Source organism: Pempheris klunzingeri, chromosome 4 (assembly GCF_042242105.1).
Source record: "Pempheris klunzingeri isolate RE-2024b chromosome 4, fPemKlu1.hap1, whole genome shotgun sequence".
Lineage (NCBI taxonomy): Eukaryota > Metazoa > Chordata > Actinopteri > Acropomatiformes > Pempheridae > Pempheris > Pempheris klunzingeri.
In genome coordinates, this window is record NC_092015.1 from 27,757,087 (window position 1) to 27,785,012 (window position 27,926).

Below are 27,926 nucleotides of genomic sequence, written 5' to 3' on the forward strand. Positions count from 1 at the left end.
CACAACGGAATATGTGGCATAGCATTTTAGCTAACGTTAGCCAACAGCCCTGCTAACAATATTCTATTGTACAATTTTTATTGATTTCGCCATGGATGAATTTATCCTGTCGACCCTCTGCTGTTACTCAGTATTTCAGAAACATTCACATAATTCCCCAATGCTCCCCCATCTCCACCGAAAATGTGGCAGTATCAACCACAGACCCCGGGTCAGTTAGGCGTGTTTCTTTGAAGAGTGACATTCATATTTAGGAGTTATTAACTGATCTGGAAGCGGTGAATTAATTTCCTGTCGCGCATGCGTACAGCAGACGCCGACGCTGGTCTGTTGACAAATATCGGGGGAGGGACCACTGCGGCGTAAGTAGATCTTTGTTCAGACTGGATTATATTCAACATAATTTACCACCGTTTGCATTATCACACCGTTTTAATAGCAGTTTGAACTGTATTTATGCGCAACTGCGGACACCGTCCCCACAAAGCCAGCCGAAAGGAACGTGTTTTGCTTCACATCTGTAAAAACCGCTGGGGCGAGAGGTAATGTAGCAGAAAGGTTGGATCCGTGTCGAGTTAGCCGCAATCAAACACTTGACTTCCGGTGTGAACCTCCAAAGCAAAATACGTGTTTACGTATCTACTAAATTATCTGAGCGAGAGAGCGTAAAAAAGCTGAAATGCAGGCCCCGTGTAAGAGATAAAGGCAACGCGCTCCCATGCTACATTTTTTCATTGCGCACATGAACGGCTGCGCATTTTTTTTGTGAGACACGCTTTTCTTATGCTTTAATTTTGAAGGTAAAGACGGCCGGTTTCCGGTATCACCCATGGTAACGTTCGCTCTGACTCAGCTCACACAGCTATCCACCAACAATCCTCCTCCAACACCTTTACAGGTTTAATCTTCTGCACTGTGGGCATTGTCCTTTCGAGGCACGTCGATAGTCACAACTCTGTTGTTCAGAGCAAAGTTTCGTCGGTGTTTTTGTGAAACTTATGAACTTGTTTCACAGTCTGGCAGTGGGGAGCGAGTGAAGGCGGTCTCCTCGTCCAAGACTCTCGGCAGAAATGAAGAGGTGAGTGGGACGGTAACAAGCGCCATTGTCAACTAATATCAACAAAAATACGTCGGTAGATTTGGCTCCGACTCCTCTGACTGGCTGCTGGTTAGTCAATTAACAAGCTGCCTATTTTAACCTCAGCTTGACTCCTCTCTTGTGCCCTCCTGTGTGCAGCCAACAGAAAAGCCCTGAACCAGATGGGAGCGTTACCGTCAACGAGGAAGGTAAAATAAAAACCTGGACGGGTACTTGTTTAAAAACGTGCCACGGGGATGCCCTGATGTGTGGACGTGCTTTCCTGAGCCACACACAGCAGTTTCACTCCAGTACAAACTGTGAAGCTCCTCTGAGTGCCTCCATTTAAACTGACAGCTCGGTGTGGAGGTGCTCACTGAGCTGATCCAGCTCTGTAGGAGCACCCAGGGGTCTGGGACCCTACCTGGACCACTGATGGGGGCTAGTTCTCATTTCTAAACTGCCCATCATTAACACCTCTTACAGCAGTCTCTCCTACCCCAGAGGGAGGCCAAAGGTCTTTGGTTACCTTTGATTATTAGAATAATCAAGGTATAATAATTCTAATAATTCTATTTTATCATCAAGTTATTAACCAAAACGGACACGTTGTGACAACGTACAGGGTCACACAGTGTAGGAAATGGGATTGGTAGTCTCCACAGTTACGAACAAGATAAAAAGAAACCTGAAACTCTCTATTTTTTAAGCTAGAGACAACAAATCAGTTTTAGAATGAACAGATTCACCATCCCTGTAATATTTGTCCAAGTGTTTAAATCATGGATGTGAATCATGATTATTTGTTTCATTTATTATCTGTGTGATAAGAAAAATGAAGGGATTTACAGTGTTTTATCAGAGCCATGGTGACATATGAAATGATGACGTCTAATTGATGTCACAGGTGAGACGAGCGGTCCTGGCCGACCATCTCACAAAGGGTTTATACTGCTACCACATGTCTATAGCTGGCTACTGAAAAAACAGACCAAAGTTAAAGCTGTAACCTTCTGCTTTTTTAAGAAACGTTTGATTGTGTAATGTCTAAAGGCCTGCAAACTTTTCTGACAAAAACAACAGCAAAATGAAAAGCCATAAAGCCATAAAAAACACAAAATCTCCCCTCACCTCAGTGTTTTGTGAGTCTTCCACAAAATGACCAAATAGAAATGAGCATGATGTCGAGCCAAATGTTTGATATCGACATGATGAAACAGCGCCCTCTAGTCAGGCTGTGATAACCACTCTGACAACCAACCTTGCTCTCCCCTACTGTCCTTTTAGATTGTCTTAAAGCTGCTCCTTCCGTGACACATTTTGACAACAACATCTTATGTGGCTTTGTGCTCCTTCAGGGTCTGTAGCCACAGCAGAGGACCCGGCAGCTATTGCCACCATCCAGTCTGCTGCCACCTTCTCTGACCAACCCATCAAATATCTCTTCAAGACAGAGGGAGCTGGCGGCCAGGTAGGAAGGAGCATTGCGAAAAATGTGTGCTTGTTTCAGTCGGCCTGTGAGGTGTTATTTCTAATCTGGCGAGGCATTCGTACGGTTATTTCCACCATCAGCCACTTGAGCTGACATTTTCCCTGTGATGTATTACACATAACCTCAAATGCACTTATGAAAGTCTGCAGGGGGGATCTTACTGGAGATACTACACTCACACAGACTTCATGACAACAAAGTGGAAATAGATTTGGATTAATATTGTAGCTACAGAAGCGAAAAATGAGGACAAAGCACATTGAAGTGAATTTTCCAAACTTGTTAACATTAATGAAGCATGATTTAGTTTGTTCCACGAGTTGGACTGAAGCAAATGTCACTATAGACACCCACTCCTGAATCCACAGGGTGTTCACAGTACCCTGGGGTCATGTTTATCACAATAACATGACCTGTTATTGAGGGGTGTAGCCAAAGGAGACCCCCTCCTGGCTCCAACACAAGGGACTAAAGAAGCTCTTTTGACTGTTCAGACAGACATCACAAGTCCCCCCCCAGGCTACAGTCACAGCAGCACAATTAGTCATTTGTGAGATTATTAGATGGATAGTAATGTAACATTAGTGCTAGTTCTTACCATGATTGCATACATGTTTGACCTGATTTTATCACTTTCACATCTTGTCTGTGACGTTTCTTGATAATTGTGCCAGTGTGACAGTCACATTACCTCCTGGTCTCAGTGCTCATGACCCACTTCACCTCCACAAGCAGAACTTAGGTTTAGATTCTGTATCAGTACACTCTACAGTTGTCTACATGTCACCTCAGTGATAATGAAATATTGACCACTTAGCGCAAATGCGTCATGTGTCCCAGGTTACGTACAGAGTAATCCAGGTGTCAGATGGCCAGTTGGAGGGTCAGACAGATGGAGCTGCAGCTGTCAGCCTGGTCACTGGTTTTCCTGCAACCACTCAGACCGTCACACAGGTGAGAGCAACAACAGTCTGTCAAACCGGAAGTGTTTCATACATTGAAGTGGTGCATCACTGTAGGAAATTTGGGCAATTGTATTCACTGTTTCTAATGAATTCTGACCAAAAATTGAACCTGTCTAGTGAAAGTGCTCTCTGCAGCGGGTGTCTGTTCTCTGCCAAAGATGAGAGAAGAAACTCCACTCTGTAACACCACTGTACAACCACAAGTGGACCGAGGGTTTTGGTAGGACTCACCAACAGAGTGACACGTCGACTCTGTAGCTGATGGCGCCACGTCCATTTCAGGAGCGCACGGAGAAGTGGATGTTTTGTCTTAGTCTGCAAAGTGAAGCCAGTGCAAAAGAGTTCATGGCCACTAGTTTCAAGTCGTTTTCAAAACAGCACGGTGTTCACTTAGTAAACTATGGTCCCATTTAGATGAAAACAGACCGTCAAGCAGGATATCTTGTGACTAACCAAGAACCAAGATTTGGGTCATGTGTAAACACAACCAAGCAGACACAGCTGTGTTTGCAGAATGAACGTCACTTCTGGTTGTGAAACCAAGATGGCGACGGCCAAAGCGCCAAACTCCAGCTCTGTTCCAAATTGCACACTTGTTCTTTTTACTGCACATACTGCAGCTGCTGTCACAAAGTACATGCTCTCCATGCAGTATGCAGACAGTGTCAGATACATATTTAATCAGCAGTTAGGAAAACAAACGTATCCGATCAGGTACTCAATACGAAAGGTTTCCGATCTCGATCAGGGCCAATAAACAATTTGATTGGGACACCCTGACCACTTTGTTTCTTGATGGGTAATCTAACCTATGTAATGTAACACTAACTGTAACTTCTCTTATGACAATATAAACCCAACTTGGAAAAAAGAACCTCCTTGCTATAGATGCAGTCAAAGGGACAGACTGAGCAGGTTCAGCTACACCCCTCTATCACTGTCAAACGTTTACTCATAGATGATACATGTGAGTTTAGGAGAATTGGAGAGTGTGACTTTCCTTTATGTTGGTGGTTCATTCATTATTTAGTGTACCTGCAGTGTAAATGCTGTTTTAGAGGCTATTAAATCCACCCAAGATGAAAGAACATGTTTCCAGTAAAACACCTTGCAGTTCAAAATAAGCAAGTAGTTTAACTAGTTTCATTGTTGTGTTTAATGATGTGTTTAATGATAGAGTTTCTATCCACCCACAGCTGTAACGTCCCTAGCAGAAGCTTGTGGATTTCAAAATCCCTGATAGATTTGGTCTCATCTGTTTTGTATCAGCTGCACAGTGCAACACAAGACTAACGGTGGATTTGCTGTCTCTTTGGTGTCAGGCGGTGTTCTCCCAGTCTGAGGGTTTGGAGGGAGACGGCAGCACAGAGACGCAGTACACCTATTACCCCGCCACCATCGCAGACGCCACCACCGGCACCATGGTGACCACAGTGCAGGCGTCTGACACACTGCTGGGCCAGACCACACCCACAGGTACTTACTGCCCTCATATAAAGGTGCCTATGTTACACCACGGTGCCTTTTCATTTGACACTGGCTTTGGAACATCCAACTAACAATAGTGATCACAAACTTCATCAGATACACAATTAATACACTTAAAAGAATGAAATACCACTTTTAAAACTATTTTTCAACCAGCTTCCTTTTAAATTGCCTGTAATTTAAAGGCTTTACAGTGTGTGAATCCTTTAAGGTGTTCCTTATAAGATGCTGTATGTGTAACTACACTTATTCTCAGCAGCTGATGGGAGGCTGTTGTTTTACAGGGCAGCTTTATGTGATGATGTCACCCCAGGAAGTTTTGACGGGCTCCAATCAAAGGACAATCGCACCTCGCACTCAGCCGTACATAGCGTAATTACATCGTAACTGAACAGACTTAAAGTGCTGTTGCATGTAATTTAAAACCACCAATTTCATGTAAATGTAGAAGAGTCAAACAAACTTAATGTCTTTGTTCAAATCTGTTTTCCAGAAAGCAAGAGAGTCCTCGAGGTTCCAGGGACGAGAAACGGCGAGCGCAGCACAACGAAGGTCAGTGCTCACATCCAGTGACGGTTATACCTGCATCTTACTCCAATTATCTGAGCAGGTTTAAATGATGGAGGAAAGTGTAAAGTTCAGGCGTTGTTCCGACAGTTGAGCGCCGGCGCAGGGACAAGATCAACAACTGGATTGTGCAGCTGTCAAAGGCCATCCCCGACTGCAACATCGACTATACCAAGACAGGACAGGTGGGTTCAGACTCACACTCCTCTCTGGCTTTCACTCTGATGATACATCCGGTGTGTTTGCAGGTGTCCTGTTCTCAAGCAGTCTGTACTCCCACAGGGACAAGCTTCACATAGTTACATCAGACAGGACTGAGAAGGATTTCTGAACGTCCTCTCGTGCTTTGTTTCAGAGTAAAGGGGGAATCTTGTCCAAAGCCTGTGAGTACATCAAGGAACTCCGACAGAGCAACCTGAAGCTGGGGGAAGACATCAGCACGCTTGATCGTCTCAGGATTGACAACCAGCTGCTCAGACAGGAGGTTGGTTAGCAGGCGTCTTGCCAGTATTCTGGGGTTGAAGCTCTCGATTTAGATCATTCTCATCCGAGTAGAAAGAAATAGCATCGATATTGTGTTTTCCCCTCAATTTTGTTCTTGTTGGTGTGGCAAAAGTCTGACAGCATGTAACACTACCGGCAGACTCAAGCTTAACCGATAATACATTTTTAAAGGAAGATACAGTAATGGTAGTATGTAAAACGTCCTCGAGTTGACCAGTGCATGGGTTCCCTGACAGTGGAAACGAGGATGTTTGGGTTTGTCACAGTTGGTAATCGACCCCGATGACAGACACATTGTCTGTGTGAATGTGGACGTGACTGGTCCCTTTATTACTTTATGATTATGAGCCAGGTGTTATAGGGGGAATAGGTGTGTTTTCTTATCATTATAAATCAGCAAACATTAAATCCACGTTTTGCGTTATAATCAAACACATGATATTGTTGAAGTTCAAAGTCAGCCAGGAAACATGTGCAGAGACCCAGAGACCCAGTCCAGCTATCAACAGGTCTGCCACAGCATGAGGACTTAAGTGAGATCACTTCAAATGATTTTAGGGCTGCAAATAAGTCAATCCACTGATTAACCTCTTATGCTGGTCTAATTGTTTGGTCACATTCTCTGAGAGTCAATCATTGGATCAAATATGTTGCTCTGTCTAATGAGCAGTCTAAAGTCCAAAGATATTTAGTTTACTATCATGTAACACAAGGCAGACAGTTTTTAGTAGCTGGACTCACTCACTCCACTGTTGGACATTTTTGCTTGAAAATGATCTGAAGCGATTATCAAAATAGTTGCCAACAATTTTTTTTTGGACTGACCAGTCGAATAATTGACTAATCGCTGCCTCTGTAATTGATTTCATGGAGCAGAGCCTTGTGGATTTTGCTCTCTGTTTCTCTCCAGCTGCCAATGAGGTGCAGGTGAAGTGTTTAACAAGCTGTAGTTCTTAGATCATAAACCTATTTCAGTGGCATTTGATGCGTATGGATATTTCTGGGTGTGTATAACAAACAAAGTCTGCACACATTTCTCCGCAAAACCAGATAAAGCGTGAAGTTCTTTACATACATTAGTCTTATTGTGCAGCAAGATGCCGGTGCAGATTTGTCCATTGAAAACCAGGATATGACTTGCTGCTGAGCTACTTTCTAATTAAAGACCACAAGCCCCGTCGAAACCTCCAGTTTTCAGGTTAACACGATGAACCTAGTCGTGGTCGCTGCATCGGACTTTGTCACTACAGTAATACTGTGTTGTATGTGCTGTCTGTGCCGCTGTTGCTCAGGTGGAAGACTGGAAGTCCAAGAATCAGATCCTGAGGAACCTGCTGCGACAGCACGGCATTGTGGGATCATCCAGCACAGACTCCCAGTGAGCAGCCTGTGGCCAACTGATATTTGAAGAAAACCATGTGTGGGCCAAAAGAGTACTTGAAATGCTTTGAGATACTTTATTTGTGATCAAGTATGCATGAAATAGGGGGAAACAATTGAATATTGTCACTAATATTCAAATCCAGCTTCTTTGCTAATTGACACCCTTGAGTATTATCTCTGGAGCTTTTTACAAAATTGAAACTCTTTTCCAGGTGAATAAGTCACAACAACATAAAAACATGATGCATCTGAAAAGGGTGGAAAAACCTCAACATCAGCTTGAGTTTCAGAAGTCAAACCAGTTCATCAAAGCCCTCATTAAATGCCTTCCTCCACAAACATTATGATTGTTCATTAACCTCCAGTGCAGTAAGCTCGAGAACACGACCATCTACTCATGTCAGCTTCTTTCTCCTAACCTGTGCAGCACTGTGCTTCTCTGTATCAAACGCTCTCATGTTAATGTGTCAGAAAAACATTGTACTCATGCTTTGACTTGTTTTCATCTGCTGCCAGCATCACCTTGACCAGTTTATCATCCAGCTCATAGTTCAGCTCCTTTGCTTTGTATTTTTGTATGTTTCATGAAGCCTCACTGGGGACAGTAATTACATTGCAACAATGTAACTAACTAAATAAACAGGGGTGGTAAGCATTGCATTGTAGGTAGGCTGTGTATGTCTTTATAATAAAAAAAATCAAATAATATACTGTATGTCATGAACCACTTTCAGTCATGTTTATTAAAGTTGATAAGTTGGTTAAAATTTTAATGCATCTTAGTTATGATGAATCAGCATTCACAGTAAATATAGATTATACATACACTGTCTTTATCTGCATGTCTGTAGCATAAGGGTGAACTCAATTACGTGGTCGTGAGGGTATCTTATTTTGAAGGTTCTTTGCGGAAGTACGTGACTTCACTGACGCTGGGAGAATTAAGCTCTGGCAGATACCGAAGATATTTCCCAAACCCCTGCACTGTTTTTACTGATTTAAAAGCCCACCGGCCTGACTGACTTTTCACCAATGATCTGCATACTGCTGGTAGCAGGCCACGGCACCCTCCTAGAGACACAAATTAAGGTGAGTAGCTTGAATGTTGCAGCAGAAAAGAGATCAGTTGACGCGGTGCAAAGTTCGCATTAGTTGTGGAATGGTTACGTTACACTTCACACCGAACTGCGTTGAAGAATCTGGCACTTAACGTTTGGGTAACCTGTCAGCCAGCGTGTAGAGCTGTCAGACCACCAGCTCCAACATTTCCGGAATCGTTAGGATGCAGTGGTGCATTCGGCTTACATCTGACCTGACAAACAAAACGTTATTTTCTACAAAACTATTTTTATCAGCGGCTCATATTGGTCTTCCGCCCTCTACCGAGCACCGTGGTGGTGTTAAATCGTAGGAATTCCAGGGGGGATATTTCTTGAAATTGTATGGTTTTGCGAAGTGCAGAGCCCTCAACTGGTTTAATCATATCTGCCGAATAAATGAAGTGAATCTAATGGTTGACATGAGAGCCGTGAACATCTTTAACAAGCGAGTGTTTTACTAAATAAGAACCAAAACATATCGGAGTAAGGTTTTTTCATTAAGTTTGGCTTGGGGTTGTCGCTCCTAAGGCACAAGGAGGCGTGTTGTGTCCAGGAAGACCAGGAAGAGTCCACGTAGGATCCTGAGTCTGGGCTGAATGTGTGTATAATGTGTGTAACATTTAAGCCTGTGAGTATTCTACATGTAGACCTCACATGAATATGTAATACAGTATTAATGGACAGAGGCATTAAACATTAGAGGACCACAGAGGAACATACATACATATGGTATATATGGTATTTAATGGTAACAGCCAAGTAAGTGACTCCCATTATTTTCATCACAGCACCAACAGGCCAAACTGATGTTCCATGTATTCTGACAGGTGTGGTGTGTTAGTGTGTCTTAGACTCCAGCTGTTTATGTTCCTCCTCTCCTCCCCAGAATGATGACACAGGCTTATACAGCCACCTGACTGGGGTACCGAAGGCTTTACTTCCTGGCATTGGAGGAAAGAAGATCCTTGACTTTTGGTGGGAAACGGTCAACATGTGCGTAAGAGTGGCAGGTGGCCCCCAACAGGAACAGGCCTGATTCTTCATTATGCACTCTGTCTAAGCCTCTCACTCATGACCTTTTTCTAATTACACCTCTGATTTGCAGGCGACAGTTGTTCACAGAAGTCTATCTGGTCACAAATGCAGACAAGTGAGTTGTAAGAGTTGCATGGCCTGGTTGGTGTTCATTCAACAGTCTTCTTACAGTGTTTTTTCCCTCCGTTCTGCTCCTGCTCTGTCCTCTCTCTGCTAAACTGACCAGGTATAAGCACTACGAGCGCTGGGCCACAGCTAATGACTTCCCAGTGGAAAACGTGATAAACGATGGCAGCACTACGCTGGAGGACCGCCTGGGGGCCGTGGCCGACCTGCAGTTGGCCATCCGCAGCCGCAAGCTGCAGGACGACATCATGGTGGTACGACGAATCCGTGTGTTGTCGATGCTGGAGGATGTCCATCCACACGCCTGCTCAGTTACACTTTACTGTGTGTCATACAGCGAGGGTTTTCTTTGTGTGTGAGCAGATCGCAGGAGACATGCTGTGTGCAGACCACAACTTTGACATTGCTCAGGTTATCCGCTTCTTCAGGTCAGAGGTGAGATTTACCACGATGCAATTTATTTATTTTAGTGGACATAAAATCGTTTAATATAATGCGTGCAGAGGATGTTTATCAGAACAGTGTAGACCTGTGCTTCTCTGTGAATAAATGAGCTACAGGCTGTCTTCTTCTGTCAAACATGTGAAAATCCCCTGAACAGATGTGTAATGAAGAGCAGTCCTGGCCAAGTATTCAAAATGAAAAGTACTTGTTGCACACAAAAGGGCAAATATGTCTGTGGGCCGTTGTTCTGTGGAGGAGAGGTCATGGTCAGCTTGCAGTAGTCCATCCTCTCTGTGTCTGTGCTGCAGCCTGGAGAGCTGATCATATACTACGAGCTGGAGGAGAGTGAGAAGAGCAGCTCCAGGGGCATAGTGGAGGTGTGCCCTGACACTCATAGGTGGGGAGAGGTTTTTTTTTACTTTTGTGCATCGCTGACATACATTTTGAACATATCACTATGTTGCCTTGTTAATCTTTTCTGAATCAGGATGACTCGCTTCTTGGAGAAACCTCAGGAAGGGCTGACAGAGTCGCGGCTGGCCAGCGTGGTGTTTTACTGCATCCGGAGAGACACGCTGTCCTACCTGTCTGACTTCCTCAGCCTGCAGCCTCGAGCCACAGACAGGACATTCGGACAATTCTGGGTTCGTAAGTGCTGAATCGAGAAGTGCTACTTCAGCAGAAATGATTTAGATTATGACTTTTATCCTCAAAGTCACTAAACCATAAAGTTTCTGCTGTGATGTGATTTGATTTTAATCTACATGATTGCCAGATCGGTTTGTGGCAGAGTGTGCTTTGGCTTTGCTTTTTGTCATGATGGTAAAATCAAAATGTGACTGACTTTGGCTCTATTTAATCCTACTTTACCAAACACAAACGATAGCAGGGCCCTATCGTGAATCGATAAAGTAATAAACACCTAGTTGTGTGGCTCCTGTCTTCTCAGGAGTGGCTCATTAATGAGAAGCATCTGGATGTGTTTGGGATGAAGCTTCCTACTGGCTTCCAGCTCATTGGACAAGTGGTTCGTATCCATCATCCATCATCATCCTCATCATCACCACCACTATGTTTAGTGTTTCCCCATGTAGCACTGTCTTCTGCAAATTCATCAGCCTTTTTCAGAGATCATGTAAAGACAGTTCACCTTTGTTACGACCCAAAAGACGTTTAGGGGATGAGGGGAGGTATGAGGAAGGAATAACGGCGGGAAAAACAAATTGATGGGTAGGAAGCAAGTATTTCTTCAAAAAGTAAACCAAAGAATTACACAACTTAACGTGAGCTCAAAAGCTGAATGCCACTAATCAACTGTGGAAAACTTAACACGAACTGCAGGCTCCACTGCCACTGGGGAGCTACTGCGTCACTAAGACCACACTGATCAGACACTGAGCACACGTCCGTTCACACCAGTGTTGGCTGGCTGGCTGAAGGAGGGGGAGAGAGTGGATGCAGCACTCCCCTGCTTCATATACACTCCTGCTAATCACTGATTAGGGACACCTGTAGCACCTCTCCTGCAGAGGAGGATCCTGTGGGGAGAGAGAGAGAGAGAGAGAACCAAGACACCAGCACACACACACACACACACACACACACACACACACATACATAACAGCCTTTGAGCTGGTTTTGATTTTTTTTTTTTACACTGAACCAAACAATGACGTCAAAATTGTTCCCCAGTGTGTGATCATACCGGCTTTCACGAGGCGCATCAGTGACTAGTGGTGTCCCATCCTGCTGGCTCAGCCTTTTTACACAGTTACTACCCCCACTGCCGCCTCAGAGGCGGAACAAAATGAAAATGGCTGCCGCTCCGTCTCCCGTTTCGTCCACGTATGTTTTACAGAGACAGCGAGGTGGAATGACAGCACACTATTCCCACCTAGAAAAGGCCATGTAAAAGGGGACAAAGCCGGGGATGCAGGTCTGAAGACCATAATTCTGCATTTAGTTTGCTGTGCTTACACACTTAAAAGGACACAAATCAATGCAGCAGAACCAGAGATATTATCTTTTTTATTCCACTCATTCTCCTTCAGTCGCTGGATTCAAGTCTGTTATTCTGGTTGTGGCTAATGTAGCCTGGAGCCTCAAGCAGAGAGAAGAGAAGCTTCACACGGCTCCGTCTGAAGCTACAGAGGGATTTACACATCGCTCTTCACACACACAGCCGTGCTCCCCTGTGCACACACTGATGAGTGGCAAAGCTAAATGTAATGCAGCGTGTTACAGCTGCACTAAGCAACTTTGCAAACGGCAGGAAGAGAGGATGCTTAAATATTTTAACATTTCAAAGCTGCCATTACCCAGAAATCATGTAATGTGACATCAGCTGCAAACTGGGCGCTCTGTCCTTCATGTATCTGCTGTCAGTTCACAGTAAAGTCTACATCACGTGAATCTGACCTCTTGTTTTTGGGGAATTAGATTAGAAGCATTGACACAGAGAGTACGTTTCCCATTGAAGTTTTCTCCACTGCTTAAAGAGGATTTCTGAAACACTGATTCAGTTCTCAAAACACAGAACCTAAACAAAATAACATGAGTGCTTGATGTCATTTGTCACTGAAACACTCACACAGTGACCCAAACATGAATAAAGTCAAATAATTGTTAACATATGTAACAATAATGTAAAACAACAGTAAACAGTAAAATATCTATACAGACATTCATTGAGATTAGAAATGTAAAATGTAAATCCTCAACCTCTCATTAGACATCTGACAGCTCCTGTCTGTCTGTTTTTGTGATACTTTCTTTACAAAATCCACCTCAGAAATCCCCAGTACACTGCATTTCACAATGCGTGTGATAACCTGAACTAAAGAACTATGAAAAATGTTTGTTTGAAAAGTGGTTTGGTGCGATATTTTGTTTTTCTGTTGCATTTAATAAGCAGGTCTTTTACATTCCCTCTAATAAAATGCTTCCTCCTGACACCTCAGGGCCTGTCGGACTACACCAAGTGGCTCACCCACTACTCCACCAAGCAACAAGACAGTCCCGCTAAACCGATCACATGCAGATCATACGCCAGGTAAGAAAACGGCAGCGCTAAGTATTCTCACTTCACATGGTCATTCCAGCCTGCACATAAAATCCCTGCTCTCCTTCCTGACTCACAACGTCAGAGCACAACCTGACCCCCACTGTAACACTGATTTCCAAACATGTGGTGACTCACAGGGTGGGATTAATGGGGAATCCCTCAGACGGCTTCAACGGGAAAACCATCGCCATGTCTATCTCTAACTTCTGGGCCGAGGTCACTCTAGTGGAGAGCCAGACTTTGGTGAGTAACACACACACACACACACACACACACACACACACCTCTGTGCACACTCATAAGCTGGAGCACCTTCCTTAGGGACATATTGTGCAAAGTAATGTGGGTTTCTGTGACTTTGTAGGTTTTAGTCCCGCATCCACTCAATGACCCCACAGAGTTTGGAAGCTTGCAAGATCTGTTCTGCATCAGCAGGAAGGAAGGGTGTGTATGAGTTTAACCCTAGAACACTAACATCGGGTGATTTTCACCCACACGACTGTGGTTCCCAGCTCCGTTATGTTTTATCATTCACTCAGTTGTCAGTTGTCAGAACTGTTGTTCTTCGGGACACGTGAGCCTTGTCCGGTGAAGACACAGTCTCCCTGCATCACTGACAACTGTGTGAATGATATAACAAATAATGGAGCTGGGAACCACAGTCATGTGGGTGAAAGTCACCTGACGTTAGTGCTCTAGGGTTAATGAGTTCAATCAGACAGAGACAGAGTTGGTTCTGTTCAGGCTTTTTCTACATGTTCTGTTCATCATCCACTGCAGGTACCTGGGTGGTCTGCGGCTGCTGCAGGCTACCTGTAAGAAGTTTTACCAGTTCTGCTCCAAACAAGGGTGAGAGTAGTATCTGACATAACACACCACCAAGATATTAAAGGGCAACTCTGGTGTTTTTATACCAGGGCCCTATTTTTACGTAGTTTGAGTTCAAAATGACCGGAAGGTGCCAAAGGTGTTTGAATTGCTCCTCAGCCAACAGCCACCAAATGGACTAACAAATGGCTGTAGTCCTTTCAGGCAACTGCATCTGATCAAAGCAGGTCCACTAAAAGTGCTTGTTTTAGCCACAGACAGGCTCAGATTGTTATTCTAAATGCCAGACAGTGTTATTGACAGGATCCCTACAGAGACAGACCTTTTTATTTAACCAGAAATAGATGCTATATCACACGGTTCTTTCACAGGGGAGTTGCAGGTCTATTGCTTTCTCAGTCAGTCAGTTAGTTAGTGTTATTGTGAGACTTTGGTATTTAAAGGGTTAGTTCGGATCAGATGAGGCAGTGGTGGTAAACCAGTGACTCCCATGTTCTGTGGGGTCTATCTCTGTAGGACACTGACTGTGAAGGACTCACTTTCACTGCTAATGCTCATTCAGTGTCTGTTGCGTGCTCTTCTTTTTACTGCAGTATTGCTTTGACAAAGCAGAATTTCACACTGAAGTATGACACCAACATTCCTCGGCAAGTGGTGAGGATCCGTTTAAACAGATGCGTCCGCGAAATAAACCCCAATCGTGTGTGTGCACGGTGTGAAGGTATTATATACTGACACAAGTCTTTGTCTTTGTTTTGTTGAAGGGCCTTGCTGGAAGCAGGTAAGTGGTCCTGTTTGGTGATTTCTAATCTGTTTTGCCCAGTTTAAGTGTCATTTTGCACACTGTAATAACTTCCTCGTTACTTTTCACAGTGCCATCGTCTCCGCCACCCTGAAGTGTCTAATGAAGTTCTACAACATCACAGGCAGTGTAAGGATGGTAGACGTGTGTCCCATCTCATGCTCTTACCAGAGTATCTTTTGATCAACCAGTCACCCCTTCCACTGTTTGTTATTATCTAAACCTCTGAAGACCTCCCTCCTGACACGGTGAAGTCACACACAGTGAAAGCAGCACAGCAGAGCAGAGCCTGGAAACTGATTCTCCACTTTACTCTTTTACTCTGTTTTTTTTTAAAATCACGTGTCTAACATGGTAAAAACAGATTAAACTAAGACTAACTTCTTTACCTATTCATCCATTTCACGCTCCAGGATCTCCCGAAGCCGGTCCGAGCCAACTTCATCCTCAACGTGGAGACTGATGAACTGTTCATTACCGCCGGCCTGCAGGACAGGGTTGTGCAGGTCAGTAACAGAATCAGCAGTACACAGATGTACTGGGCTCAGTCACTGCTGCACAACATGCCAATTTATGTTAAATTACCTACAGCAGCATCCATTGTTTGCCCCCTTTGTCCATACAGGTCTATGAAGGCTTAGTCTACATGGATTTCAGCAAGGAGCTCATGGAAGAGCAGGACTATGGTATTTAAGTCTCTAGATGTCACTGAGTAAATCTGGTATTTTAAACCTGAGCCCTATTTTTACATGTTTTGGTGTCTAAATGACTGGGAGGTCCGAACGGTTCTGGAACTGATCCATTAGAGCACCTCAGCCGGCAATGGCTATAATGTACCAGTAATCTTTGAGTGCAACTGGGCCCATCAGAGTACATCCTTTATGAATGTTTGTTTAGGGGTAGATGTTTGTTTTAAAGAGTAACATCCTTTCTGTTTAAGCAGCTGTTATTTCACTGTCTTCAAAGGCACCAGACTCCATTGACAAAAACAGTCATTTTACCTCAAAGTCACACAATAACACAACAAACCCATCATGGTAGCGATAGACCAGATAGACCAGAAACTCCTGTGTTCTGTGAGGTAAAATCACTGTTTTGTCAATGGAGTTTGGTGACTTTGGTGAGAGCGATCTAACGGCTGTTTGTGGTTAAACCAAAAGGATCTTCCAGGTCTCTCTCTGTAGGGATCCTTTCCATTATGCTGTCACACACTTAGAATAACACTCTGAGCCTGTCTGTGGATCAAACAAGCTCTTTTAGTGGACAAACTTTGGTTGGGCACAGTTGCCCAAAGGATCACATACAGTCATCCGAGCCTGTTTAATGGCTACTGGCTGAGGTGATCTACTGGATCAATTCCAACACTTATAGCACCTACCAGTCATTTATTCACTAAAATGTATAAAAGTAGGGCCCAGGTTTAAAATACATGAACTGCCCTTTAGGGGAATGATACAAATGCATGTTTTTCCTGATGTGTGTTTCTCTTTCTCAGGGAACTATGTTTCCATGGACATGAGTGGGCTCCCACCGTTCTGGCTGGCTTACCTGAGCGACCCCAGTGACTCTGGACGCATCCACAGCAACATCCGACAGCGCTGGCTCAGTGGTGCGTCTTTGATATCAAACATTACATCCCCAGAGGATGAACCGCAGAGACTTTGGCGATGCCCCATCAAAACTGCCACTTACCCAGTGAGATATCTCAATATTTACCAGCTGGATCAGTACAACATTTGGCAGAGATGTTCACGGTTCCCCCGAGGATAAATCTTACTGACTGTGATGATGAAATACTTGACTTTACTTCACCAGGATAATCCCTCAGTGGTGCTCAGAGCCCCACAGAGCCGTTAGTACGACTCTCAGTCGTGTTCTGTATTGAATGTCATTTTCATGGCAACAACTTCCTCCTCACCGGGCAGAAAAGAAGCTGGTATAAACTTTCTATAAACAGAGACAAACATTTTTCAGTCATACTATCCCATGTGCACATTCACATCTTTTTGAGGAGGAGAAATGGAAACACACTGGTTTGTTTGTTGAACTACTTTCATGACGCTCTGTCTCTCCACAGGGGAGCCTCTGGTTGTCGAGGCCATGAAGACTTTTGCTGAGCTCACTGATCAGGCCAGGTTGGGTTGAGTACTTTTTTCCAAGTGGATTGTTGATATAAAATGTGTGCAGTAAATGGCAGTGGAGGTTTTGTCAACTAAATCGGGGCAAAGTCTTGACATACATAACCATCGGATTAATTATGTCTGGCAGAGTCAGAGTGGCTTTGGGCTCTCAGAAATGTGCGACACGAATGCCACAGGGAAAGTAATGCTGCAACTTTGCTGACTGTGTTGTCTTTGTTGTGGTATTTGAGAAGTTCCGAACATTAGAGTTGAAGTTTTAAACCTCAGCACTGATTGAAAAAGTTCTCCCCTCAGGACGGCTCTACAGGCCGGAGACTGGAGCCGTCTGGCACAGCTGATGGACCAGAACTTTGAGCTGCGGAGGTAAACAGAACACTTTGCCGCTGAGGCGTCATTCATATCAGAGTCACAGTCACGGCTAAAGCAGCAACGTATCCCACAGGACTGTCTACACTGATGACTGTCTGGGTCCTGGGAACCTAAAGATGGTTCAGCTGGCGAGGCAGGTGAGTGCTGCCACTGCCCGCAAAGAGCACAACATGTTTTATTGAAAAGTATTTTCTCCAGCAGGAGTGTTTTTCTGTTTATGCCTTCAAAAAGTTTTCACTCCGTCTTGCAGTTTGGCTCGGCGGTGAAGTTACCGGGCAGTGGGGGGGCCGTGGTGGGCCTGTGTCTGGATAACGTGAGGCTGGTGAGACTGCACTGCATGGAAGTTGTCCTTAGCTGATAGTCCGCACCTGTGCCTGTCGCAAAACTGACTTCAAGTAACATTTAGAAACGTACAAGTGGTATGTAATTTGTATTTGTGTAGTAATCAAGCAGACGTAAGAAGCACAATTCTACACCAACATCTAGTTTAGTCTGTCTAGTTTCTAATGTGATCGTAAGAGGTCATCTTCACTTTCTCAGATCAACTCTGTCACATTGATTATTCTGTGAAACATTGTGCTGGTTATCCAAAACATGTATGTATTGTTTGTTTCAAAGATTCTCTACCAGATACTTTGGTTATTGCAAATCTTTACGTACCTTACCTTTTTGGCCTCATTCCTAAATCCACACCTTTTACAAGTGAGTTCTCTTTTCAACTAAACCACGAGGAAACAAAACAGCTGTAAAGTTTCATTTTCCATCATCTGCCATCAGTGCCCTGCTGTCTGATGCAGTCTGTGTTTGACCCACTAGGTGGAGATGAGACAAGCCTTCCAGGAGGCAGGCTGTGTCTTCTGTGTCATCACACCATACAACCCATCTGCCAGCACTGTGGGTGGCCAACACTAACCTCACATCTCCCCACGACCCAGCCAGGCTACTGCAGGCCATCTCGTGGCCATCGGTGGGGTGTGACACAGCGTGGCGTGGAGTCCCAATGTCATTTCATAGGACTTTTTTTTTACAGCAATGGAAAGCAAAGATCATGATCAGTTACATGAAATTATGTGTTAAGCCATAAATAAAAAAAGAATCAGGGTTGGCATTAGGATATTTACTCTTTGGTGAATCATTTACCAGATACTGAATCAAACATCAGCTTTTGTTTTACCTTAATCCTTAGAAAACTAGTGAATGTGCACGTTTCCAAATGTTCTGAAATAATATGAGATTCAGGACATTTGTGGTTCCCCAAGGTCTTATGACCTACGGCCCCTGTTTTCATCACCCAGAACAATGTAAAAATGATGTAATTATTTTTCTGTATGTGACTCCATAGACTTAATCTTATTATCTTTGTATAATGGATGTAATTTTTGTACACAAATTAAACTACATTTTTGTATCTCTGTGTTTTGTCATGTATACAGTTTGTAAAGCTTGATAGGCTCATATATCACACACACACACACACACACACACATCATAATAGACCATAATAAACCATGTGAAGCACAGTGCGGTCTGCTCAGCTGTCTGAAGCACTTTGAGATCTGTACCGTCAAATATAAAGTGCATTAGAAATAAAATGTACTATTATTATTATTATTATTATTATTATTATTCACATGCCTGGACCTGGACCTGGACTTGGAGCTGGACCTGGACCTGGAGCTGTGCCCCTGCCCCTGTGCTGAGTGTCCACTGAGCTCATCTAATTCGCTGCTTCCTCCGGTGGGCGGAGTACCGGGGCTCTGCCTGGCCGCACAGCGCTGCTCTCGGCTCCGCTCCGCGTAGTCGCCGTTGCCTCTCCACTCATGCGGACCCAGCCGCAGCTCACGGACTAGCCGGAGGTGAGCTGGTGGACCGTACCGGGCTTGAAGCGGACTGGGAGACCCAGCGGACCATGGCTGCCAAGGAGGACCTCTACAGTAAAATCCTCCCGCGGAGGCTCCGGCAGAACCGACCGGGCTCGATGAAATGTGGCTCCAACCTGGACGTGCTGCTTTCCATGGGCTTCCCCAGACCAAGGGCGTGAGTAGTGGGACCCAAACACCGTGTGTGTGTGTGTGTGTGTGTGTGTGTGTGTGTGTGTGTGTGTAGGGGGGGCTGGAGCACCACATGCATGGCAGAGGTCGTCCTGGGACCTGGCGGGGGTCTGGGAGCTGGTTCCCGGGTTAGTTAGCGGGGGTTAGCGGACGGGTCCAGCTAGCTGGTGTGTTTCAGGCACCAATAACCACAGGGATCAAGTACAGTGATGGAGAAAGAGACAGCTGAGCTCAGAGGAGAGGAGGGAAAGTTAGGAGGAGAGGAGGAGAGCTAGCATCAGATACAACCATCCATCTCCACTCTTTATTCATCAGTACTAGGATTAGTTTAATGAACTTAATATTTAAGCTGCATGTTCTGGGGTTTTTTCTTCCAAAGCCACTTTCTGCTGCTGCTCATCTCCTCTCACCTCAGAGGGAAACATCACCACCATCCCTTGATCTGACAGCTGCAGGTTATTATGGCTTGTCACAGGTGAAAGGACCCAACAATGTGTTCAAGTACAGCCGATGAATCAATCAGCTGGCTGACAGAACATTAACTGGCTTGTTTGGTTTGTTCCCGGCCTCTCAGATGTGAGGATTTTCCTGCACCAGGTACTTTTCCTTTACCATTTTCCTGCTTGTAAGTGTGGAGTTAGTAATCTGACATAAGGAAAGATCTGAGTACTTCCTCCACCACTGAGTCACACTCACCACCAGTAGGAAAGTTTGTGTTTCAGTCCTGTTGTTGAGGAGCTGTCCCACATAAACTATTCAGAAAACTGGAGTCAGGAGTCATGAAGTCATGGCCCTCTGTGTGTGTGTGTGTGTGTGTGTGTGTGTGTGTGTGTGTGTGTGTGTGTGTGTGTGTGTGTGTGTGTGTCATACGCTTCACCCTGTGTCCTCTGCTGTTGCTGAATGGAGGGACTGTCTTTGACTTGGCCAGATCAGTGAGTTCACATCCGTGCTGTCGGCTACAGGCTCTCACTGTAAACACAACACCGCTGCATGGCTGTATATCACCAGCCGGCAGCTTCTGCTCAAGTACTGCTCTCATAGTATGCATTTTATGCTGCTTTATGCTTCTTATCCGCTGCAGCCCAGAGGGAAATATGGTACTTTCTACTTTCCTCTTACATAAAAAAACCCCACATCCTATGCTTCCATGATATGATGCAGTAATACTACTAATCTATCCAGTTGTTCGCAGTATGTGATGGAAATGACAACATTAAAATCCTCTTATTTGTAAGAGTAATAATAAAAGCAGAATAATAGAATGTTCTTTAACAACATAACTTTGGGAAAGAAGCCATTTAGTACAATCTGCTGACAACACGTCCGTACTTTTACTGCAGCAACGTCTTGACTGCTTATCAAGTGGTGGGAGGAGGGAGAAATAGGTCGACATGGTGTCAGACGTGTCCCCAGTGAGTCAGGACGCACAGTGAAATGGATTCCTGGTATTGATTATGGGCTTCTGTTCGAATGGCCGCCGAGCCAGTCGAGTAGGACCCAGTGTTTGTTACATAAAGACATACAGCGTTTTGTGTTTAGAGGATGTCTGCTGGCAGATCATTTGTTAACCAAGCCTGCACAGCGGCTGTTTTAAAGCTGAGTTGAGTTGTTTTAGCAGCAGAAATAGAAAAACCGAATCTCAGCACATATGTAATGATATTGATGCGTCTGCGAGAAGCTAATATCCACAGGATTCTTTCGTTGAGGTGTGGCTCTTGTAAATATCCTGTCCACGGATGGCTATCACTGTGACATAGTGTTCCATGTACGGCGGCGGTCATCGAAACCTCTACTTCTGACTCTAAACAAATGTTAAAAAGCATCACTTCCTGTGTGCACCAGAGGATTTTCCAAGGAGCGGCCTCTGTGACACAAGCCGGACAGAGCAGCAGATGGAAAAGCTTTCAGAATCCGTCTATGGTAGAACCAGTATCGGTGTCTTATTCATCAGTGATACAACTCTGTTTTTACAAATGATGTGAAGTCTGGGAGAAATCTCACAGCACTTCTCTTTTTTTTGCAGCTCATACACTTAACCTTGGGAGATTTTCCGCCCCTTTCACCCAGACAGATGTCACACATCAAGAGTGTTTGTGTGCATGCGTTAGTGTTTACGAGTGTGTGTGTGTGTGTGTGTGTGTGTCGGAGGAAGTGTGCTGTGGTTTGCTGAATGGACGCAGCAGATGATGATAGGCCCCCAGGCGGGCCAGCGTTGGCCTAGAACACACTCCCTCAGGGAAGCCACAACCTCTTTTATATCAGCCCATGACTGCTTGGCCTCGACACGGCCACTTATTATCTCCTTTTCTCTATCTGTCTGTCTCTCTCCCTCTTTTTTCTTTCTAAAGAGGTTGACCCACTAAATTTCCTGACCAACTTCAGGTGTCCTGGTTCTGCTGTAAAAGGATTATTTCGGTGTGGAAAGATTAAATGTATCTGCTATTCTGGTCACACCATTGTTGTGGTTTGGAGGCATCCCCGTGTTGCTACCAGTGTTCACACAATAGAGTTTAGTCATATCAGTACTGGAGGATATGGTTATTAATACAACGGTGGCAGAAATATGGAAAGCAGTGACAAATTTAGAGCTCGGGCTGTTGGAAAAACATTGATTGAGCTAGTTTGTAACCTGAATACTTTCTAACTAGCGTCAAGAACCACCAGCTGTCAGGAGCTTGGCCTTTTTTAACTTGCTTTCAATCAGATCAAATGAGGGAACTTGTCGAGTTGTATTTCATCCAGGTTAAGTTCTTCATTTAACACCAATGCAACAACTTGATATCAACATTACTCTTCACCACTGCTTCATCGGGCTTGTTTGTCAAATACACGTTGTTCAGACAACCAAGCAGGGAGCCTGACATACCTATATCACCTTCTCAAAAAAAGTCCAATTTAAATAAGTTTGAACAAACATGTGATTGGTTTGAACTAACTCCAACACAACCAATGTAGCCTACGGTTGTTAGCTGTTAGTTTTTAAGGGGAAGAAATGCCTGCGATCAAGTATGAACTAATAGATTTCAGTAAACACTCTCTACAGTTTGTATTGCAGTCAAGTGTCATTTTCTAACATGTTTTTTAAATGAACTTAGTGATATTCACTGTGTACCACACCACCAGCACTCACACACACACACACCTCCTAGAGGAAACACTGCTGTGTGATACATATTTGCACCGATATCAAACATTTTCAAATAGGATTGGTTTCTGATTTTGCCAGCCTGGTCCAGTGTACCGGCTTATCCCAGTTCGAGTTCATGTGGACCGACTCAGCCGGCATGTGTCATTATGAGACGTTGTGGCAAAGTTAGCAACCCGTGCTAACGAAGCTCAATCCAGCTTGTATTGCATCAGTAATAAACTATATGACAACGTGATTAACTCAGCATTATGTTGGTTTGGGCTAGAAACGCAGCCCAAAGTGTCCTGAGCACTGATCTGATGCTTGTGTGTACACAGTGTCTGGTGTCCAGTCCGGTAACAATGGAGGATTTTACCAGATGAAACTCAAAAACTAACAAACAAGCAGACAATTAGAGAGACGGAGCTCTGAGTGTGGTTTCATGCAGTAAAATCCTCTTTGGACGTTGTGTAGGTAGACAGATGCTAGTGCTAGCCCTGCTAGCCCCCGAGGCTAAAAACAAAGATTAGCTGGTTTGGCTGCTAATCTGCTTGGTTCCTTTTAACATTCAGCATCAGTTTTTCAGTTTGACATTAAACTTTACAAGGTTAAGGTTAAATGGTTGTTTAGTTGTCCTGATTCTGGTGTTGCTACACTCTCACTCACTGGCTTTCATTATGTTCCACCCACGAGTGGCTCAGCCGCCTTTTACCTAGTGGCATTACTGATCTGATCTGATCTGATCTGATCTGATCTGGTCTGATCTGATCTGATCTGATCTGGTCTGATCTGGTCTGGTCTGATCTGATCTGATCTGGTCTGATCTGATCTGATCTGATCTGGTCTGGTCTGATCTGATCTGATCTGATCTGATCTGGTCTGATCTGATCTGATCTGATCTGATCTGATCTGGTCTGATCTGATCTGATCTGATCTGATCTGGTCTGATCTGATCTGATCTGATCTGATCTGATCTGATCTGGTCTGGTCTGATCTGATCTGGTCTGGTCTGGTCTAGTCTGGCCTGGCCTGGCCTGGCCTGGCCTGATCTGATCTGGTCTGGTCTGGTCTGGTCTGGTCTGGTCTGATGTGGTCTGGTCTGATGTGGTCTGGTCTAGTCTGGCCTGGCCTGATCTGGTCTGGTCTGGTCTGGTCTGGTCTGATGTGGTCTGGTCTGATGTGGTCTGGTCTAGTCTGGCCTGGCCTGATCTGGTCTGGTCTGGTCTGGTCTGGTCTGATGTGGTCTGGTCTGGTCTGGTCTGATGTGGTCTGGTCTGATCTGATCTGATCTGATCTGATCTGATCTGATCTGGTCTGGTCTGATCTGATCTGGTGTGGTCCGGTCCGGTCTGGTCTGGTCTGGTCTGGTCTGATCTGATCTAATCTGATCTGATCTGATCTGATCTGGTCTGGTCTGATCTGATCTGGTCTGGTGTGGTCTGGTCTGGTCTGGTCTGGTCTGGTGTGGTCCGGTCCGGTCCGGTCCGGTCCGGTCCGGTCTGGTCTGATGTGGTCTGGTCTGGTCTGGTCTGGTCTGATCTGATCTGATCTGATCTGGTCTGGTCTGGTCTGATCTGATCTGGTCTGGTCTGGTCTGATCTGGTCTGGTGTGGTCTGGTGTGGTCTGGTCTGGTCCGGTCCGGTCCGGTCCGGTCCGATCCGATCCGGTCTGATCTGATCTGGTCTGGTCCGATCCGATCTGGTCTGGTCTGATGAGGTCTGGTCTGAACAGTAAAACAGTTCAAGTTGCCGTTTGAACACCTGACACTTCCATCATCAGGGAAGCCGGACATGTCTGTTGACTGCCCACTGACTCCAGGTTAAATCAAAAAATCAATTGTGCACATTATTCTGCTCCCCGGGGAGGAAAAGCTTCCAGCGCGTCACAAGGTGCATCACTCCAACTTTGTAAGTCTGTGCATGTCAGCTAACTCTTAATGTAGCCATCAATTAGACATGAAATAAGCAGTCATGCTTGTGTTTTTACGGGAACAGCCTGACTTAAACCTCCCTGCACGCTGGCACTGAATGACGAGAGAGAGAGAGAGAGAGAGAGAGAGAGAGAGAGAGCATCACTGGGGGCTGAAGGCAGAAAGCTCCGTTAGTATCTGATCCAAGGTCAAACCGAGTTCTTTTTTAGGAAGACAGAAGATGAGCCATCATGAGACATCAGAACTTGCTCAGACATACTCTCAATACAATTGTGTCAATCCAAAGTCATTTCACATGAGGAATCCAAGACCTGCAGTGAGGTCCAGTCGACTGAGAGCACACTGAAAATGTCTTTTGTACCAAAGGTCACATTTCCTCGACAGTCTTCAACATGAGCCAGAAATGTACTCGCTCAAAGTCAAGTTTCACTCGGCCTTATACTAGTCGTATAAACCTTGTGGTTATTTCCAGGTTTACATCAGAGAGAGCTGGACCACTCTGTATTACCACTGTAGTCGTTGATGAGCTTTACGTTGTCTTTATATAATTAGATTGACTGTTAAATTAGTTTTTAATAATGTAATTCATCATGTATTGAGTAATATTTCTGACTCTGGGGCTCCTTAGGTCAATAGCACGCTCTCAAGTGAACAAAATGAATAAGTATGGTAGGGTCCAGTGTTTCATTCCTCAGTCTTCAGTAGGCAGAAGGCAGAATCAGCCTTTAGGCACTGAAAAGACGAAAGAAGTGAAAGCTTTTTATGGCCTCACAACAGTATCTGCAGTCGGCTCTCTGTTCACCCACAGCTGTCCTATTAGTATGATGGGATCAGCTTATGGAGATCTAAAGTTTTGGCTTAATAATTAACGCTAAGTCTCTGTGTTTGAAACTGTGTGATCTTCTCTGATACCCCCACTAGTGTAGACAATATCCAAAAGATGTTTCATAACTCTCAACAAAGTATGCCTGATAGCACTTTTAAGAGGAAGCTTAAGTTTTTTGGAAGCTAAAATTGGATTCACATTGCAGTGTTTTGTACAGCTGTGCCAATGCAGCATTTAGTCATGTTACAAGGTCTTAGACATCTGAACTTGTGGCCTATGTAAGGCTGTATACGTAGCTTCATTTTAGGTCCCCATGCAGCTGTTGTCACTAATATTTGAGTTCTTCTTTCTAATAGACGCCCACTCACTTTTTTTTGTCACACTGAGCATGCAAAGTGTCACAATGAGAGCTGTGATGCACAACTTCTATGTCCTCGGGGCCTCAAATGTACAGTTGAAAACAGTGTAACAGAGCAACCTATTTGCATTCACAGTGCCGTATTAGCACCACACTTTCTCAATGCTGATTTAGGGGTTTTTCTCCCGTTTCTCAACAGCTGTCGACGTAGGAAACACAGTTTGTGCAAGGCTGCATATTTGCTGATTTGAGGGAGGAAAGGAAAATGTCCTCATACTGTACGCAGGTTAAAGTCTGCTACGTCTGCGTACAGTAGATCTCAGCAATGGGAACTCTAAAGTGCTGTGGAGTTGGTAACTCATGAATAATTGAGTCATTCCCTTGTTTTTTTTATCCCAGCGTCTTTGAAATGCAGATGAATATGAGCTCATTCTTCTTTCGCTCTGCCTTCACAAATTGGCCTCCGCTCATTGGGACTATTTGAAGATGATTGTAAAATCAAAACAATAGACTTAGAATTACATTCGTTGTCTGCCCCAACAGGGAGCCTCTAACAAGGTCATATAAATGTCATTAGTCTCCTTCCTGAAACAGGAGAGGTGCATCACTGTCTGGATATAGCTGCCGTCATTCACTGGTGCACTTCCACTGCAGCTCAGTGATCATATCATGGCTCATTTGAAGCTCTGTCCGGAAGCAGGCAAAGAGACAACGCTATCAGATTATGGGGCCATTGTCTCCACTCAAATATCTCACCGTGGTTGTGCGAAATTCGAGGTAGCGCAACTGCCAGGGAAGCAGGCAGGTTTGCATTACAAATTACCTGCAAATAAATGCCTTATACCCTTTATAAGAAGAGCCTCCGCTAAATATAGCCTAGCTTATGTAGAAGCATCTCCTGCTGCCTTTACATCATAAGTGTGTATAGGCGTGCAGTGTTTTGTGCTTGATCCCTGTCACAACAGTCTCAGAGGTTTTCAGTGACCCACAGTGTCCACCTTGCTCCGTTCCCGGATGTTTCACCGTCGTTCATTATTTGACTCCTGGAGCCAGAGGCTCCGATTTAATACCGGCTTGTTGCCTCCGGCACAGATGGAGAGATACCTCACAAGCAGCAGAACAGGGACCAGTGCACCAGTCGGTATCAAGGTCAGACTGATGAGGATTTTTGCCGGCTGATACTAATAAGTCATAATAGCCTGCTAACACTTTTGGTTTGAAGCAGATCATTTCCAGTATTTAGTGTTTAGAAATCTTACAATTTTAATGCCGTAGATACCCAATATCAAGATTTTCAGTAATTGTATTCCCAAAATATTAACAATTAATTGTATATATGCAGCATTTAGTCATGTTATTCATTTAAGGGTAGAAAGCCTTCCTGTAAAAACTGATTTAAATATGAATGATGTATAATCTACAAATGATCAAATAATTTTTTTAATCAAAATTATTTTTTTTAAATCAAAAGTCTAAAAAGGAAAAGAAAGATGGAGCTGATAGGTTCCAAATGTAGTGGAAATGTGAAAAGTGAATATTCAGAAATTCTGCAAAAGAAAGTGTGATTCTACCCACTGCTCTAAAGCTAAGACCTCTAAGAGGTCGGAGCATCGAGACAAACAGCTGGTCGTGCTGATTCTCGTGTGGAGGCGACACAATTAAAAGTCAAACCTCAAACGTTGGAAAAACGTGTCGAAAACATGATGGAAAACTGATTTCTGTTTGTTTCACGTATTCATTTGAACGAGGTCGCAGTCTCCTCGTCGCTCCTCCCACATCTGATGCTGCAACGTTTTTACTACAAATCTGATTTCATTTTTATTGATACAGCAGCTTTTTTTCACTACGCGAATTGTGAATGATATAAAAGCATGTGATTGGAAACAGACCCGTAGAGGACAGACAGATGATTACATCCTATTTTAGCTTCCCTGAAATAGAACTAAATACACATTAACTCCACGAGCTGCGGTTATACTAGCGAGGCTGGCTTAAGCTCTCTGGCCGCTGTCAGAGTTTTAATAAATGGCCGTTGTCAGCCACATGTATCTGTCTAACCTCAGTAAGCAGCTCCAGGACAGCTGTCAGCCTGCAGTTGCTGAGCCAGCAGCAGGTTTCATGTCGGCCCGGAGGCGGTGAGGATTGACAGCTGTCTTCTGCCTCCTTCTGCAAACCCTCCAACCACAACGCTCCTCCTCCACTCTCACACCCTTTCTTTCTCTGTAGCTCAGTCCTCCGATGACTTGT

The 27,926-nt window shown here is 44.4% G+C and overlaps 3 protein-coding genes across 4 annotated transcripts in view; all 3 read left to right on the plus strand.

Annotated features, from left to right (window-relative positions):
- Window positions 1–342: 342 nt before the first annotated feature.
- On the plus strand, window positions 343–8,201 carry usf1 (upstream transcription factor 1). Of its 2 annotated transcripts, XM_070828934.1 has the most exons (12): window positions 477–542; window positions 801–898; window positions 1,016–1,078; window positions 1,238–1,287; window positions 2,437–2,549; window positions 3,411–3,524; window positions 4,858–5,011; window positions 5,308–5,395; window positions 5,517–5,575; window positions 5,681–5,775; window positions 5,946–6,074; window positions 7,387–8,201. In XM_070828934.1, exons 3-12 carry the CDS (start codon window positions 1,071–1,073, stop codon window positions 7,474–7,476), a joined length of 900 nt encoding a protein of 299 aa, XP_070685035.1. In that variant the 5' UTR covers window positions 477–542; window positions 801–898; window positions 1,016–1,070; the 3' UTR covers window positions 7,477–8,201. The 2 variants fall into 2 exon arrangements, with proteins under 2 accessions (XP_070685036.1, XP_070685035.1); XM_070828935.1 differs by lacking the exons at window positions 477–542; window positions 801–898 and adding an exon at window positions 343–362.
- A 1,280-nt stretch (window positions 8,202–9,481) lies between these two features.
- Window positions 9,482–18,776, plus strand: gkup (glucuronokinase with putative uridyl pyrophosphorylase). The gene is made up of 22 exons (XM_070829509.1): window positions 9,482–9,570; window positions 9,683–9,727; window positions 9,839–9,992; window positions 10,102–10,173; window positions 10,491–10,579; window positions 10,670–10,826; window positions 11,132–11,209; window positions 13,143–13,234; window positions 13,384–13,489; window positions 13,611–13,690; window positions 14,027–14,095; window positions 14,668–14,728; window positions 14,839–14,855; window positions 14,948–15,005; window positions 15,290–15,382; window positions 15,502–15,562; window positions 16,372–16,485; window positions 16,954–17,011; window positions 17,312–17,380; window positions 17,460–17,523; window positions 17,637–17,708; window positions 18,203–18,776. Coding segments are annotated over exons 1-22 (1,707 nt in total). The 5' UTR covers window positions 9,482–9,568; the 3' UTR covers window positions 18,299–18,776.
- A 518-nt stretch (window positions 18,777–19,294) lies between these two features.
- Window positions 19,295–27,926, plus strand: part of ubash3bb (ubiquitin associated and SH3 domain containing Bb) — a 40,265-nt gene continuing 31,633 nt past the window's right edge. The window contains exon 1 of the mRNA XM_070829384.1: window positions 19,295–19,423. Coding sequence (XP_070685485.1) covers window positions 19,296–19,423 — 128 coding nt within the window. The 5' untranslated portion in view covers window position 19,295. The remainder of the gene's footprint in view (window positions 19,424–27,926) is intronic.

Excerpts from the sequence above, each read along its gene's own strand:
- gkup (XM_070829509.1), top strand. Across the intron at positions 10,580-10,669 it reads GTGTGCCCTGACACTCATAG|GATGACTCGCTTCTTGGAGA; the intron begins GTGGGGAGAGGT and ends TTTCTGAATCAG. Across the intron at positions 11,210-13,142 it reads TCCAGCTCATTGGACAAGTG|GGCCTGTCGGACTACACCAA; the intron begins GTTCGTATCCAT and ends CTGACACCTCAG.
- usf1 (XM_070828935.1), top strand. Across the intron at positions 3,525-4,857 it reads CCACTCAGACCGTCACACAG|GCGGTGTTCTCCCAGTCTGA; the intron begins GTGAGAGCAACA and ends CTTTGGTGTCAG. Across the intron at positions 5,776-5,945 it reads ACTATACCAAGACAGGACAG|AGTAAAGGGGGAATCTTGTC; the intron begins GTGGGTTCAGAC and ends GCTTTGTTTCAG.